Source organism: Arachis ipaensis, chromosome B10 (assembly GCF_059453495.1).
Source record: "Arachis ipaensis isolate K30076 ecotype BB chromosome B10, ASM5945349v1, whole genome shotgun sequence".
Lineage (NCBI taxonomy): Eukaryota > Viridiplantae > Streptophyta > Magnoliopsida > Fabales > Fabaceae > Arachis > Arachis ipaensis.
In genome coordinates this window covers 150692626-150709493 of record NC_142435.1, presented here as the reverse complement: position 1 = coordinate 150709493, position 16868 = coordinate 150692626, and the positions used below count along the sequence as shown (strand labels likewise).

The following is a 16868-nucleotide window of genomic DNA, read 5'->3' as shown; positions in this document are numbered from 1 at the left end:
CAGGTAGAGAATAAAAATACTAAATAATATAAATAATAGATATATCGAATATTTAATTTATTAGGTGTGCGGGTAATTATCCTAATATTAAAATTTAGGTAGTTAATTTGGAGGTACAGTATGTTTTTACTTTATAGAAAAGTATAAATAGACAATAAAAATACTAAACAATGTGAATAATGGATATATCAGATGTTTAATTCACTAAGTGTGCGAATAGTTATCCTAATATTAAGATTTAGGTGGGTAATTTGGAGTGTAGTGTATTTTTATTTTATTGGACCAATTTTAGAGGCTATTATTCATATTGTTTATAAAAATTATTGTTTATTTATCAAAATTTTTTATTTTATTAGACCAATTTTATAATTTATTATTTATATTGTTCACAAAAATTATTGTCTACCTAACAAAATTAGAAGGAATTAAGGCAAGTAGTAGTAGTAGATTCTAGAAGTGGTGGTGGGTCGCTCTTGAATGAGGGAGTTGGAATATATTTAAGACTTAAGAGCTGTGTTATTTTAGAGATAAAAGTGAATATATAGAGGGAAAAAAAACTAATTACATTAAATGTGTATTATTTCTCAAAAAAAAAAAAAAACAAAAAGATTTACACTTTAAGATATATTAAAGAATGATAGAGACCTTATTTTTCTATATTTAACTCAAGCATGTTCAGCAAATCATTGAAGCACATTAATTAGGGCATATTCTCACTGTCTTTTTGTCCGTTGGGAGAGAGGAGATGGGACTAATTAGGGATCAAATTGTGTTAAGAGTAACGCTAGGACACAAAAATTTAAAATTATTTTATTTAATTAATATTTATAATTTTATATATATAATATTTAAAATTATATATTTATTATATATAATTTTATATATTTATTTAAAAAATAATTAATAAATATAAAATAAAATAATTTGAGACTGATTTTATTACCTCTCAAATATTTTCGTAATGTTAAATATTTCTATAGTTTCTTATACATTCACTTTTTTTGGAACCCTAACACTATGTTTGGTTTAAGGGAAAATAAGAGGAAAGAAAAGTGGTGGAAGGAAAATGAGTGGAAAATTTTATTTTCCTTTGTTTGGATACCAAAGAAAATAGGAAGGAAAGAAAATTTTGGTGTGGGTCCCACAAAAAATTTTTTTCATCCATTAGAGGCAAGAAAACAAGAAAGAAAATGTTACTTTTGATGTATTTACAATACTACCCCTAATTCTATTATTATTAATAATTATTAATATAAATTTAGTTTTAATAGTTTTAATACATTATTATAATAAAATTTACATTTAAACATTATATATGTATTAGATAAATAATTTATAAAATTATAATATTTTATAATATTCATAAAATGCAATAAAACATAAATAAATAAAAATATTTATACTTTATTTTATTATAGGGGTATTAATGTAATTTTATACCATTATGATTTTCTTTTTTTTCACTTTTCTTCTCATCCAAACAAAAAAAATTTCTCTTTCTATTTTCTTTCCATTCATTTTCTCTTCATCCAAACAACACACAAATAATTTTACTTTTCCTTCTATTTTCTTTCCTCTCATTTTCTTTCCTCTTATTTTCTTTCCTTCTATTTTCCTTCCTATATCCAAACAAAGCCTAAGAAAAGAATTATATATGGTTAAAGACTATTGGAGAGTTTTCCATCCCAATCCGTGCCTAGCCGATATGAGGCTCTGTATAGTAATACTCAGAGCAAGCAAGAATCCTTCCCCTCCAAAGTATATGGCGATGCTCTACTATCATACATCATAATATCATTGTTGGATTTTTTATTTTAAAAAATAAAATAATTATAATAATTACTGAAATAAATAATTTAAAAAATATTTATCGAAATAAATATCTTTCTTATCTCGTTTAACTATAAACGAGATAATTTTGTACGTATCTCGTTTACAGTATAAACTTGGACGTGACCAGGGAACGGATCTATATATATTGTAGTGGCGGCAAGTGTTCTCACTACAATTTGAAATTTTTTGAATAGTATATGATAATAATATTTATTTGTTCCCATTAAATTATTGAATTTGATCCCACAATAATTTTTTATTCAATTTTTTGTACTTAATAGTCAATTTAAGAATTTCATATTAGATGTTTATTAGAAGAATAAATTCTCAATTTAAATGAGATTGATTTTTTTTTTTAGAGATGAACTCAAAAAATATTATTTATCTTTTCTTAAAATTAGTTTTTAGTTTTTTCTATAGCAATTACATTAATTAAAAGAACTTTTTCAACTATGAATATCACTTAGAATTGGTTTTTGATTGTATGAAAAAGTGAATTTTTAAATAATTATTTAGTGATATATATAAAAAGAGAGAGATTTCAATTATATTGTTAAAAAAATTAATAAATTTTTTTAAAATATAAAACCTAAAAAATAGAATTCTTAATTATATATTATTATTTAAATTACTATTTTAGTGTTTTAATTTGTAAATTATATATTTTGAAGACTAATCATATTTTACAATAACAAAATATAATTATAACAATAATTATGCTATATGTACATAAAAAGTAACTATCCGTATAGAATACATATTGAAATACAAAATACACATTAAAAATAAATTAAACAATAAATATATTTATACACAAATACATAATAGTTAATGAATAATTTGATAGCTAATTTTTGTGTACATATAATATTTTTATTATAAAAATTATTAGAGTTTATCTATCTTGTGCCCTAAAAGGACATATTGAGATTACAAATTGAAAATATTTTTATTGAAATTTCAAAAAATTTAAGTTTGTAATGTATTTATTTTGTAGTTATTAAATAAAAATTTAAAATCTTTCACTAATAGTAAGCTTGTTATGTGTTTTTAAGATATATGTTAGCTAAACCTAAATTATTATTATGTTATATATATTTTACTCCCATTATCAAAATTTTCTAGATCTGTCACCGGACGTGACACGCTCGTTTACACTGTAAACGAGATACGTGAAAAATTATCTCGTTTATAGTATAAACAAGATACAATAAGACAAATTTGCAACAGCTATAAAAAGGATGCGTAACTCTTGGTATTCTTCACACATTTTATATCTTTTTCTGTTCCGTTTTCCTCACAAAAACAAGGCAACAATGGCCAATAATAACATATACATAGTTGTGTATGTTTACCCTAATTGTCCTATGAGAAATGGCGACAACGGGATGATATTTGAGTGTGACAATCCGATACTGTTGCGGACTCAAAGTGTAAGTAACTGTCAGAGTTGAAGAGTTTGATATTAAGTAATCTCGGGAATACAGTTGTGAGGGAGGTGGGATGTGTGGCGTATAAGTTGCTGGCTCCCATGGGTAATGGAGTTTTCCGGTTTCGACTATTTCGACTTGTAGGGGACAAGTATGTCCGGCTCGTGTTCGACATTCATGAGAGAATTATGGTGGAACAAGTGATGGAACTTTCCGCCAAGATTGGAGATGTTAGTCATGCTGATTCTGTACACTCGACCTACGTACAGGACGACTGACCTCTCACTACCACGGTACCACCTATTCAAGTCGCCATTCTATTTGAAAAGGTTAAAATGGGACCGGTCAAAGACTGTGAATGACATATATTTAAAGATGTCTCCCAGCCTTATCTTGTTTACAGTGTAAACGAGATATACACGTGTCACGTTCACGTGTTTTATCTCGTTTACAATGTAAACAAGATAAGAGGAAAGTATTTATTTTAGTAAATATTTTTTAAATTATTTATTTCAGTAATTATTATAATTATTTTATTTATTAAAATAAAAAATCTTATTATAGTTGCTTTTGGAAAAGATGAATGATGTATGCACGGATATTGTGCATTGTGCATATATTAAACCCAAGGATAAATTATTAAAAATACATTTGAATAATTTTGTTGTTAATAAAAATATATTTAAATTTTCTTATCACAAAAATGTTCTTAAATAATTTAAAAATACGATAAAAATATCAAACATTAAATATGTATTTTTTAAAAAATATTTTAGAAATTAAATTTTGATGCGAATTTTTTACAAACACGATAAAAAAATTGAAATATTTTAGTATAAAGATATCAAATAGAATTATTAATTTAGTTTAAAGAGATAAAAAATTAAATTTGTTATTATTCAAAAATATTTTACTATATATCAAGTAATGTGTTCATTAGTTTTCACTTTATTGTAAAAAATTATTTAGATCATAATACTAATAGTATATCAGAGGGTTATTATTATTATTAATGTATTAACTGAATTTTAATGTTTATTATTTATGTATTTAAAAATTATATTTGAGAATGATTTATTTAATTTTATAATAAATTATATTTTTAAATTTGAATAATTTATTAATTAGTTTGTACTTATTATACCATATATTTAATAATTTATTGGAAAAAATATTATTTAAAAAATTATAAAGACAAATAAACCTCTAACCAATTTAAATTTAGAGACAGTTAGACTCCTATCCATTTCTGAACCTGACACGTCAGCATTTTTCTTTCAGAGTTAACAAAAAAATACTCATAAGAACCACGTTGTGTGACAGAATCAGAGAACGAAGACCAAAGTGAATCGATTTTATTTTGAAAGATCGTATTGTCATTCTTAAAAATAGATAAGAACCACGTTGGTACTTCACTCTTGAGAATGTTTATGGACTTTGAAAATCACCTGCCTCAGTTAATTGCACCTAATCCCCCCCCCCCCCCCAAATCATTAATTACAACAGACATTAAAAGAAAAACAACGAGTAAGGTGATATATAAAATCTTATTCTCCTCACACACATGCTTCTTTTTTGGTCTGCCTATATATATATATATAACAATAAGGTTTTTAGTTTTTTCTCTAACAAAGTCCAAAAATTTTCAAAGCATGAAGCGGAATGATGTCTATGCTGTATCGGGTGAAGTTTGATCAGTGAACAAAAAAAGATGAATATTGATCTCTTAACATAAGAAGAATTAATTTATAGTCAGTAATAAATTTGTACATACATATTCTTTACTATGATTTTTGTTTTTCTAGAAATAGTTCTGGTTGTTGAATATCTTCCGTTAGAGCTTGGTAGTTGCGTAAATTCAAGAAATAGAATTGTTGATCCTTTTACCACTCTTATTGGTAGCTTCTTTGCCACCATTCTACTACTGCCAATCTAAGATGTGAAGAAACTAATACATAATTGAATCGCATCATCGATATGTCAATAGCAGTAATTGCATAAATGCAGAGGAAAAGAAAGAACCCTAATGACATTTTCTCGTTTCTTTAATCCTCACAACAGAATGCGACTATAATATTGTTATGATATGCCTATGAATGCAAATTCAGAATCACTATCTTATGTGTACACCAAAATCAGTCACAACTATAAAATATATGTTAAAATATAAATATATATTAAAAATAAATTAAATCACATATATTTATACATAAATATATTAGTGTCTCGTTTTGATGTACGAAAAGCATTTTTTATTCCGAAAAGAGAAGAGAGACATAAAAAATGAATAGGAAATATTTCTTGTTTGGGTATTCAGATGGAGTAGGGACAAATCAAAGGCCCATTTTTAAGTGTCAATCTTGGTCCAAGTCAGCTACTTAACAATTCACGCATTTAGCTCAAGTGGGTTACTACAAAAATATGGGCCACACATTGGAGTGAATTCTAAGCCCACTTCTAAGGTTAGCCCAAGTCGGTTGGTTTCATTTACAATTGACGCTACTTACACTTTTATTTTATTTTTTTTAAATCCACAAGTTTAAATAAATAAATAATCAATACGAAAAAATATTTATTACTTATCTGTTCTCTTTTGTTGTTAATTTAGTTTTTCCTACAGTGTTTGGCATTCTTATTTTTATATAAATTTATTATTACTTTCTCATTTACTAATTATGTTTAATTTATAAAATATTGAAACTTATTCTACTACTTTTTATCAATTAAAAATTGTTGAGAGTCTTGTCTTTAATTATTTATCTCATTATAAAAAATATTTTTAGAATCATAAGTTTTTTTAAACAACAGTAGATTTTATTTATTTAAACTTTGTTCAGTAATCGTGGGTTTTTTTTATTTATTATTTGGTGATATAAGCTTTTGTGTGTTGTAAACTTATTTTTAGCGTGACTTTGCTAAGCAGCGTGAATTGTAAGCATTGTCAATTATAGGTTGAATCAACAGACTTGGGCTTACCTTAGAATTCCGCAACTTAATTTTTTGATTAAGAATTTTTATTAGCACAAAGAATACATCAAGCGTTTGTAGTCCAACGGTTAGGATAATTGCCTTCCAAGCAATAGACCCGGGTTCGACTCCCGGCAAACGCATTTTGTTTTTCTGTTTCTAATTTTATGATAGAAAGTAGAAACTAAGAAGGTGTAGAATATGTTGAAGAAATTGACACGTTTGTTGGATTTGTGGCTTATATTTCATCCTTGATCCTTGCATGCAAATATCGAAGCACTGTTGCCTTCACTAAAACTGAACTATACAGCTTCTTTGGAAAATGGAATGGTGCTCCATCACTCTCTCCTCCCCTTCTTCCACTTCTCTTCTCAATTTCCAGGTACAAGCATTTCCTTTTTCCCTTAGTTTTATTTGCTGCTCTTATCTAAATTCTTGCTGCAGGGCCCTGAATTGCGTACTGGAAAGCTTTGCAATAAGTCCTTACACCATTTTGGGGCATCATCTGCACTGCCCAATCACCTTCTTCGGATTGGTGAGCGAAGATTATCTTCCAGACCATATAGAGCAACCATATCAGCTGAAGCTGGAAGACAAGGTTGGGATTTTGGAAGATTTATAAAAACACTATACTTCTTTAATGGACCCCCATCTCCTGCTAAGGTGACATTTTATTCAATTTCAGACTAGTATGATCAGTGAATGATAGAGAGAAGAAGAATAATAGAACAAATTAGAAAGCTTGGTATGGATCAAACTAATGGGTGTTTTGTCATTTTCTGAATTGTAAAGTTCTTTGACTTTCTAGTTGAGAAACTGTCCGGTCCATCCCCAAGTGAATCAGTTAGTTTAATGGGAACTTCTGATATTGTTCTGGTCGCTGGAGCTACTGGTGGTGTTGGTCGAAGAGTGGTTGACATATTGAGGAAGAAGGGAATTCCAGTTCGAATATTGGTAATCTTCTGGGCTTACCTTGCTTACAGGATTTTATTACAGATACTAGTTACTATATTTTGTTTTTCAAAAAAAAAAAATGAAAGAAACATAAGTTTATAAATCTGATGCATGTTAAATAAAGTAGTGATTAGTAAATATTTACTTTCTATATCAATATTTATCAGGTCAGAAACGAAGAGAAAGCACGAAGGATGTTAGGCTCAGATATTGACTTGGTGAGTTACTTTGATTGTATGTGCTGCAGTGCTATGCAAATAGTCAAATAAATATGTCCAAATTTACAACAATTCGTGTTAGGGTCTTACTCTTCCAAGATTTCATAGTTGGGATATTTACCATTTTGTTGACAAACTGATGTTGTTGGACATATATAATGAATCCGGTAAAGATGGATGATTTATGTTGGTTTGGGAGGTTACCAAGTTTCAAGAATTGTGGGTGAAAGACAACAATGCACATCAATGTAGAATTTTTATGTTTTGCATGTTTTTGTTTTGAAAGGTCATATAGTATTCTACATGGAAAATCAATGCTGTCATTACTCCTTAGTTTTTACTTATTCTGCTGCCATCTAAGGTTGTTGGAGACATTACAAAAGATAGCACTTTGAAACCTGAATACTTTAAAGGAGTGAAGAAAGTGATCAATGCTGCCTCTGTCATTGTTGGCCCTAAGGAAGGAGACACTCCAGACAGAGCAAAATATAGCCAAGTAAGTCCACAAGCAAAATAGTTACTCATTTGATGAATGCACCATAATTATCTCTTTTTAATAGAACTAAATTGTGTCTGTTGCAGGGAATTAAATTCTTTGAGCCAGAGGTAGATATTAGTAAAACTCTTGTGTACTAAATTTGGAAGTTCATTAGGTCTGCTGGCTCATTGGTTATTGAAAGCAGATAAAAGGTGATTCACCAGAAATGGTGGAGTACATTGGGATGAGAAATTTGATCAAGTCTGTGAAGAACAATCTTGGACTTCGAAGGGGAAAACTCTTATTCGGATTTGAAGGTAGATCCCTTATTGAACAATAATAAATATTGGTTCAATTTCATCATTTAGCTTGCAAGCTGATTGCTGCAGCCTCCAAAATATGCAGAAGACTGTCTCTATTGCATGGATTCTCTTCAGCTTACCACATGCTCCAAGACATATAATGACTTTTAGTTTGTATTTAAAGAACAAGTATAGTTTTGGTTGGGTGCATGTCAATCAAATTTATTTTTTATTTGCCTCTCAGGTGATAATTATAGGCAGCTTTCTTGGGGTGCTTTGGATGATGTTGTAATGGGTGGAGTTAGTGAAAGTACTTTTCAAATTGACCCAACTGGTGGTGAAAGTGGTGGACCAACTGGTATTTTTAAAGGTATGTGTCAATTTTTGCATGTGACTGCACATTCTGTGTACTAGGATAACTTGTCTTCTGTGTATTAGTACTCAAAATAACACAATTGTGTGTCTAGTCCAGGTGTTGTTTCGACAGCAAACAATGGTGGCTTTACAAGTATCAGAACAAAGGTAAACTGCAATATATTTATATTAGCCTTTCAATCAAGCTTGCTATTGGCAGTGTTTGCTACTTGATTGACCTAAAACAGCATATGGGTATAATAGATTATGTTTTGTGGGCTTTTGTTACGATATATTTTTTATTTCACTTTAACTAATTAATATCTAGTTGAGTTCCTAATATGAAAGGGAGAGAGCTGATGTAATTGGTTTTCAGAATTTCTCAGAACCAGAAGATCTCTCTGCATATGATGGTTTGGAATTCCGTCTAAAAGGTGATGGCCGTAGATATAAACTCATTGTTCGCACAAGCCGTGATTGGGACACTGTTGGTTACACTGCAGGCTTTGACACTGTGAAAGGCGAATGGCAAACGGTAGTTAACGTTAATATCTTGTGTAATAATTTCAGCCTATATTTTATCTAACAACTCTCAAGTGTTTTGTTGCTTTGTATTCTATAGATTCAATTGCCATTTTCTACCCTGAGGCCTGTATTCCGAGCAAGGACTGTGTCTGATGCCCCACCATTTGATCCAACCAATGTTATATCACTACAGGCATGGCTCTGCTGTTAGTATTTCTTTACATCTTTTGGCTTAGCAGTGTCCTGCTCCGGTTGATAACCATGAAGCTAAATTCTCTGCAGCTAATGTTCAGCAAGTTTGAATATGATGGTAAATTAAATGGAACTTTTGTAGAAGGTTCATTTGAGCTCCCGGTATCCAGCATTCGTGCATATATAAAAGAACCAATAAAGCCAAGGTACAGCCTTATGTTTGTTGGTTGTCTTTCCCCTCCACTTCCCCCTGACATGCATGAGTTTTTACTGTACAATTTTGTGCCAATGTCAGGTTTGTGCATGTGAGCTCTGCAGGAGTTACCAGACCGGAAAGGCCTGGAATTGATCTAAGTAAACAGCCTCCTGCTGTTCGATTAAACAAGGAATTGGGTAACATCCTCACATTTAAACTAAAGGTACCAAATTCAGTGGTGGCTCCTTATCTGCCATATATATGTTACTAAATCTACCGTGTCGACGTGCATGAATGTCCTTGGCTAAAAGTGGTTAATTGCAATAACAGGGAGAGGATTTAATTCGAGAAAGTGGCATTCCCCATGCAATTGTTAGGCCTTGTGCATTAACTGAGGAGCCTGCAGGAGCAGATCTCATCTTTGATCAAGGAGATAATATTACGGTAATGCGAAAACAATCTGATTGTATTTCTGTGTATCTCCCATATACTTTGTCTAATCTAATGCCAAAAATGATAGGGAAAAATATCAAGGGAAGAGGTTGCTCTTATCTGTGTAGCTGCACTTGAAAGCCCTTATGCTCTAGACAAAACATTTGAGGTCAGTCTTTCCACTCATTCACTCATTTTTCATCATGTATAAATAAAATATTGTTTGAAATGTGAATTTCTTGAATGAGGAATCTCCTCTCTAGAGAGGCAGCATCATCCACTACAGGCCTTATGCTGAATAGTTAAATATTAGACTTTTTATTAAGGTATTGAAGAAATATCAAAATTACACTTTATTGCGTTTTTCATATGGCCAAAATGCATGCAACTCTTCAAGATTAAGATAAACTACTTTTCTCTTATGTAGAACAGTGATTTGATTGTGAACTATCTCGACCTCTCTAGTCTGCAAGCAACATGATCTTACATATTTGTTGCAGGTGAAAAGTGTTGTTCCATTTAGCGAGCCATTTACCGTGGATCCAGCCAACCCACCTCCAGAAAAGGACTATGAAAAATATTTTAAAGATTTGAAAGAAGGAATCACTGGGAAGGAAGCCCTCCAACAAGAAAATCCTCTTCCTGTTTAATGTGCCTGCAAGCACTTGCAGCTTTGTATAATTTTTAAGTCAGCCTTTTTGTAGTTGCACCTAATAGTCTTCTTAATCAAAGAAATAAAATGTAGTTGAACAAAGCTGCTCTTCACATCAATTTTGGTACCTTTTGAGAATGTAGGTGGTAGTGAATTATTTACTTCAGTACTATTTTGTTCCTCTAATCCTTTCCCTATGCTCCTCTATTTTAAATAAAATAATTTAAAAATATAAATAAATAAGAGAAAGTTATCATTAGCAAATCTCACTTTTTACATTTTTCTTGGTTCCCAATTAATGTCCTTACTTGTCTGTCTATTAAACATTGTACCTGGAAGGTTGGTAACTACTAACTAATGCTCCACTGAAGATTCCACGTTGTTTCATCAGAAAATAATCATGTTTGGTCGAATAATACCTGGTATGTGAAGTTTCGAGGCATTACTATGTGGGGTCTCAGATCTGTGCTCAAGTTTTGATTCTGAATTTTTGAGAAGACCATGAATGAATAATATATGAACTGGTTTTAGACATCTTAGAACCTTTTTCAACGATGAATAAAAGGGACTTAACAATTATGCATTAAAAAAGTATCGATTTTGAGGAAATTTAACAATTTAACAGTCTCTGAGATTGCTTTGTATTTTGAAATACGATTGTACAGAGTGGCATGGGGCCATTGTGTCAGCACAATAAAGATAACGTTTGGATGTTCTTCTATTACTATATATCTTCTCTTTCTTTCACAGGTATTACCATATCTATATCAAAACATGTGGCTGCTACCATCTTAATCATCATTAATGAAACCCAAATATACTTTAGAACATGGTAGTGTGGCAAATTAGTATCCCTACAAATTAATATGGGTACCAGATATACTGTTCCTATATATGCGCTTGTAGAAAAATTAACATATAACAAATTGATAGGTACCATACCATAGGAATCTCCTCTAAAAAAAACTAGAAAGAAATTGATATTCTATATGCTGCTAACATATACATCAATTTTGACATATTTGTATATTTCTGGTTACAAGTGAAGTAGTAGAGCTTGGAAACCTTCCTGCTTTCTCTTCATTGATCACTTAGAGTTAGGAACAACATAACACCTGCAAAAGGAATAAGAACCTTTCACTCTCTGAGTACAAATTCAGAAAGAAGAGACAAAGATATCTAATATCATCTTACAGTGAAACAATAAAGTCTGGGTTTTCTGCTGTGCCTTCTTGCATCTTTTCTTCTGAGTCTTTCAAGCATTTGTTCATCTGTTAAGATCCTCCCTGGTGAACTGAGGAACACTGAGGGACGAATCGGAGGAGACCACAAGCCGCTTTTCTCGTAATCAAAGTCGAACTGTGATCCATCGTAGAACTTCTCAAGCAGCCTATCTGAAACAGACTTTGGAACAAGCTGAACATGAACCTTTCTTGGAGAGGCCTCATGTGAAACACTGGTTTTAGCAACCATTTCTGAAAACAAAACAATGGCAAAAGAAGAAGTGAAGAGTGATAGATAATATGCCAAGGTGGTAGTGCATGTGAGATATAGAGGTTGAAAAAGGAGACAAATTTTGAAGAGGGACTAATGATTCAGAAGGTGGGAACAGTGACAAGGACTTGTATGGCTGTATGCAATCATAGATCACTAATGTTAGATGTTTTCAGATCCCTTTGGTGTATGTTTGAATGGCATTGGCATGTGTTCAGATGCTGTAATGTGAGTTGTGAGCCCTTTGCAATTAAGAAGACTTTGTTTGGTGGAAATGGAGGAACATAACTCCATTATTTCATGGCCCTACTTCATGAATTATCCTCAAGTTTTTCCATTTTTGTTGTTTCTCAGCACTGAACCATATGTGTGGCTAATCATTTCTGGTACCCACCTATATATCTTCCCCATATTGTGAAGGGATACCTTTCAAAGAGGAATCTTGTGGAGATACTCCCTCAATTTTTATAGTATTAGTTTTTAATGCGATAAACAAAATAAATGAATAGTGTATTATCACATTATTAAAAATAATTAATTTTTAAGCTTATTACTTAAAATGTTATCTAAATGTATAAATTTGATCATTTTTGTTTATTGTCTTAGCATCAATATATATATATGAAAATGCCAATGAGTAATAGCTCAAATGGCATAGATTCCCCATACTCAATTAAGAGGTTGCGTGTTCGAGTCTCTTATCTTTTCAAATTGCCAATGAATAATAACTCAAATGGCATAGTCTCCCCATACTCAATTAAGAGGTTGCGGGTTCGAGTCTCCTATCTTTGGTAAAATATATATATATATATATATATATATATATATATATATATATATGAAACTTGTACCGTGGAATTCATCAGTAGTAATTAAATAGAATTGGACATGGGGGCAGGGTTAGCTTGATAAAATATTCTGACGTGAGAATTGATAGCCAGTGGTCCAGCAAGACCAACTTGTCAACCATTTGATTATTCTGTGCTTTTTTTTTTTTTTCAGATGTAAAATGGTTGGCATGTACGGAGAAATTAGGTGCATATTTTAAATTTGTTTTTGCATGCATATATGTGTGTATGTTGGGTGGCTAACTCCGGCCTTTATTCATTGTGTCTAGTTAGAATGTCAGAACGTGATGATGAAGTGAACATATGAGATACGTGCATCCCAAAAACCCTCGAGGGAATAAATCTTACCATCATTTCATTACCACTAAACAATAACACGATCCAGTGCCAACAATGATGGCTAAGTATCAATGATTCCTCTGGGAATATTTCTGTTTTTAGCAACATGGGTTTGTGAATTCCCTCCGTTTATTCCCAAAAATTTCAATTGAAATTGTGGTAGGCCCTGAAACAAAGAAACAAAGATCTGCCGAGGTTGCAAATTGTAAAGCTTCGCAGTGTTCACAGTTGGATGAACGAATCCATAACCTTTGAGGGGCCAGAGCCCAAAAGTGAAAAACCAGAGGATGGGGGAAGGAACCAGAAAATTGGAGAATTGGGCTGCACTAAAAGCCTTCTTTTTGTTACTTCTGAACTTGCTACTGGGCTCACTGGGCTCTACCTAATTTTACTTATTCATGCTAGTTTAGCTCATATAATAGGCCCGTTAAAGCTGATTTTTAACAAAAACATATAAGAAACAGATAAATCAAACATGATATCGTGGCCCAAAAAAAAAAACAAGCCATGTTATAAATTAATTATGAATGTAGATGTCCTACCATTCATAACGGAATATTATTCATAATAGATATTTTTATTAATAATAAGTGAATTGGGTCATATTTAATCTAACTTATTATGAGTGATAGGACATCCACGCTCGTTATTGATTTATAACACAACATATGTTTTGGATTGATTTTTAGATTTTTTTATAGAAAAATATTTTATTTATAAAAATAACCAAACAATACTTACAAGTAGAAAAAGAAAAATTAGATCTAATTCAAAATAAGAAGATAGATATTTTCTATATTAAACTATGTGCTAACAATGAATGCAAATTTCAATTAAAAAAAACTCAATAAAAATAAATTTGAACCTCTTTAATTTTTACATCTACACATAATGTACTGTAATATTTTGAGATATCATTTTTTTAATTAAATATAAATATTTTTTTGATCTAAACATATTTTTAAAGACATCTCCATCATCATCACCACCATCAATAATAACAATAATAAAGTTTTATTTTACTAAGTGGAGTAGGCTACATAGTCAAATAATTTCATTGAACCCTATTATGTATGATGTTTACAATGAGATTATTTACATTTAGATCTACTTTAACCACCTCATATATGATCTCTTTGGGAGGAGAATTTTTCTCTAACTTTCACCACCTGTTTATCTTCTATATGATCCACTCTCTTAAGTGGATGGACTATCTATCTTTTTTTTTACATGTTCAAACCATCTTAGATGAGATTCTACCATCTTTTTCAATAAATAAATGCTATTCAAACCTTCTCTTTTATATCTTCATTTCTTATTTTGTTCATACATATTTGACCGTTTATTCATCTTAGTATCTTTATCTCTAACATACTTAACTTATATTCATGCTCACTTTTTGTTGTTTAACACTCTATTTCATATAATGTAATTGATATAATAACTAAAAAGATTAGTACTATGTTAAACTAAAATCTAAGCAAAAATTACCACAAAAAAAAAAAATATACTATAAGAAGGTTATTAAAATCTGAAATCTATAAAAAACCAAAAATATAACCACAAATAGAGAAACTAATTAAGGAGAGGTAGAAAGAAAGAGAATCGGATGAGAAGTGAGAAGAAATAGATAAAGAAAAAAAAGAAGAGGGAAGGCAACAAAAAATGGAAGGAAGAAGATAGAAAAAAAGAGGAGTGCCTGAAATAAAGGGACGGAATTGAAGATGGAAAAAAGAGAAGGAAAATATTTACTTTCCTATTTTCTAGAGAGAGAGTTTATTATGGTATTTTCAATTGGTTTTTAGACTTTCAACTTGCAACTTTTTAAAGAGAGAGAGAAATTTATTATAATATTTTCAATTGATTTTTAGACTTTGAACTTACAACTTTTTTAATTTTGTTATGTGACCAAATGATTATTTTTATTGTTTTTGAAAAGAAAAATAAATTGTGCATGGAAGCTACATAGACTAATGATTAATATTTAGAGTCTTTTACCAAAATAAATAAAAAATGAACTCAAATCGATTTTCTTGATCCAACATTATTTACATTTGCTATGTTTTATTTAGAGTAAATTACAAAGAGTCCAAATTGTTTACCTATATGTACAAATTTTGTATTGGATATGAGCAACTTAATATTTTTAAAACCATTCATAAATTACACCAATACCAAGCTATGTTTAAATATATATAATTCTAAATTTAATTTTTAATCATAATTTAATCATTTTTTTTTATTTTTGATCCAACATTATTTACATTTGCTATGTTTTTCTTACCGAATATTTTTCCTTTTTTCCCTCTTCAGTTTCATGGAATTCCGATTCCTATCCTAAAAGGTGTTGCATTCATGGGCAAAGTTGGCCTCGGTGGAAAGCTACGCATGGTGAGCAAGTTCTTTTCATTAAAATTTTGCCACTTAAATATTTGAAAGCCTAACTTAGAGTCTTTATAGCAGTATTGTGCTGGCCATTCTACTAAAGAGCTTAATGATATACTAATGTTGCATCCTATTTCCAGTTATTAAAGCTTTCTTTTTAATATTTTCTCACCAATTTTTATTGGATCTCCTGTATGATTTTCTGTTGGCATCTTCTAAAAATGATACAAAAATGATATTATTTGCCCATGTTTTGGACTTGATCATTTGATCGGTATGCTTTTGACAAACAATATATGATCTATAGCTAAATAATTTCTACTACTTCATCCCTAAACTATTCACTAGAGCTTGATTGAATTTAACTAGAACCATGCATCCTACAGTAAAATTGAGGACATCATATCTATTTGTTCCATCAGATCTTTAGCTTTCATAATTTTCATTTCCTTTAAAGATGTTTGAAACAATACCCTTCTCTGAAGCTTCCAAGAATTGTAGATTGCTTTGCTATATTAAGTCAAATTTTAACAAATTGGTTGTCTGGTTTATTTATTTATATATCAGGTTAGCTTGGTAATTTATCAGTCTAATTATTTGATGATGCAGGTCCTAAGAATAGAGAAAAGGGTAAATATGGTGGCAAAGCTAGGCTACAACCTTATGTTGTACCAAAGCAAGCTGAAAAGGTTTTAGAAAAACGGAAGGTCTAGGAAATATGATAGTTATAGGTTGCAACAATCTGAAAGAGGTTTTTGATGCTATATTCATCACAGAATGAAAGGTTGCTAGTGTTGTTAATAATTTGTAATTTTTTATCCATTATTATCACTTGGTGTTATAGCAATATAGCCATCATACTCTGTCCTTTGTTCGACATGTTTAATCACAGTCTTTTGTGGATGTGTTTAAATTGTAACTATTATGCAGATAAGTACTTAAGTGGTTAAAAAAAGAAGCAATGAGTAAAATAACCATGAATCAGTTTTTTTGAGCTCATGTATGAAATTACGGTGGTTCAAAACCGTCGCATTTTTTTAAAAGACTCACATAACTTTGCGGCGGTTTCAAAACCGTCGCAGATTTTTTTAAATCCACTAACTAAAATAGCGCAAAATCAATTATCTGATTTTACTATGGTTGTGCCAGCAGTTCGTTCGAACTGCTACAAAATCAAATCTCCACTCCCTAAACCACAACGTTCTTGGAACCGTCGGTATGTCGTTTTACGGCAGTTTAAAACCGCCGCTATTCGCCGTGTCTCTTGTA

At 30.6% G+C, this 16868-nt stretch overlaps 1 protein-coding gene, 1 long non-coding RNA gene and 1 other non-coding gene across 5 annotated transcripts; 2 read left to right on the top strand and 1 right to left on the bottom strand.

The window, feature by feature from the left end:
- The first annotated feature begins 6301 nt into the window (after positions 1-6301).
- Positions 6302-6373, top strand: TRNAG-UCC (transfer RNA glycine (anticodon UCC)). Its single transcript has one exon. It is a non-coding gene; the product is annotated as a tRNA-Gly (tRNA).
- A 43-nt stretch (positions 6374-6416) lies between these two features.
- LOC107632174 (NAD(P)-binding Rossmann-fold superfamily protein) lies at positions 6417-10705 on the top strand. Of its 3 annotated transcripts, none has more exons than XM_016335850.3 (16): positions 6417-6612; positions 6675-6893; positions 7023-7184; positions 7352-7402; positions 7764-7898; positions 7985-8008; positions 8086-8197; positions 8427-8552; positions 8655-8704; positions 8913-9071; positions 9159-9254; positions 9344-9459; positions 9549-9672; positions 9780-9893; positions 9970-10050; positions 10382-10705. In XM_016335850.3, exons 1-16 carry the CDS (start codon positions 6553-6555, stop codon positions 10529-10531), a joined length of 1779 nt encoding a protein of 592 aa, XP_016191336.1. In that variant the 5' UTR covers positions 6417-6552; the 3' UTR covers positions 10532-10705. The 3 variants fall into 3 exon arrangements, with proteins under 3 accessions (XP_016191336.1, XP_016191337.1, XP_016191338.1); XM_016335851.3 differs by having other exon boundaries at positions 6454-6612; positions 6675-6828; positions 7039-7184; XM_016335852.3 differs by having other exon boundaries at positions 6464-6612; positions 7039-7184.
- A 666-nt stretch (positions 10706-11371) lies between these two features.
- On the bottom strand, positions 11372-12398 carry LOC148582086 (uncharacterized). The gene is made up of 2 exons (XR_015883384.1): positions 11728-12398; positions 11372-11648 (listed from the first exon to the last, which is right to left on the bottom strand). It is a non-coding gene; the product is annotated as an uncharacterized LOC148582086 (long non-coding RNA).
- Positions 12399-16868: the final 4470 nt, after the last annotated feature.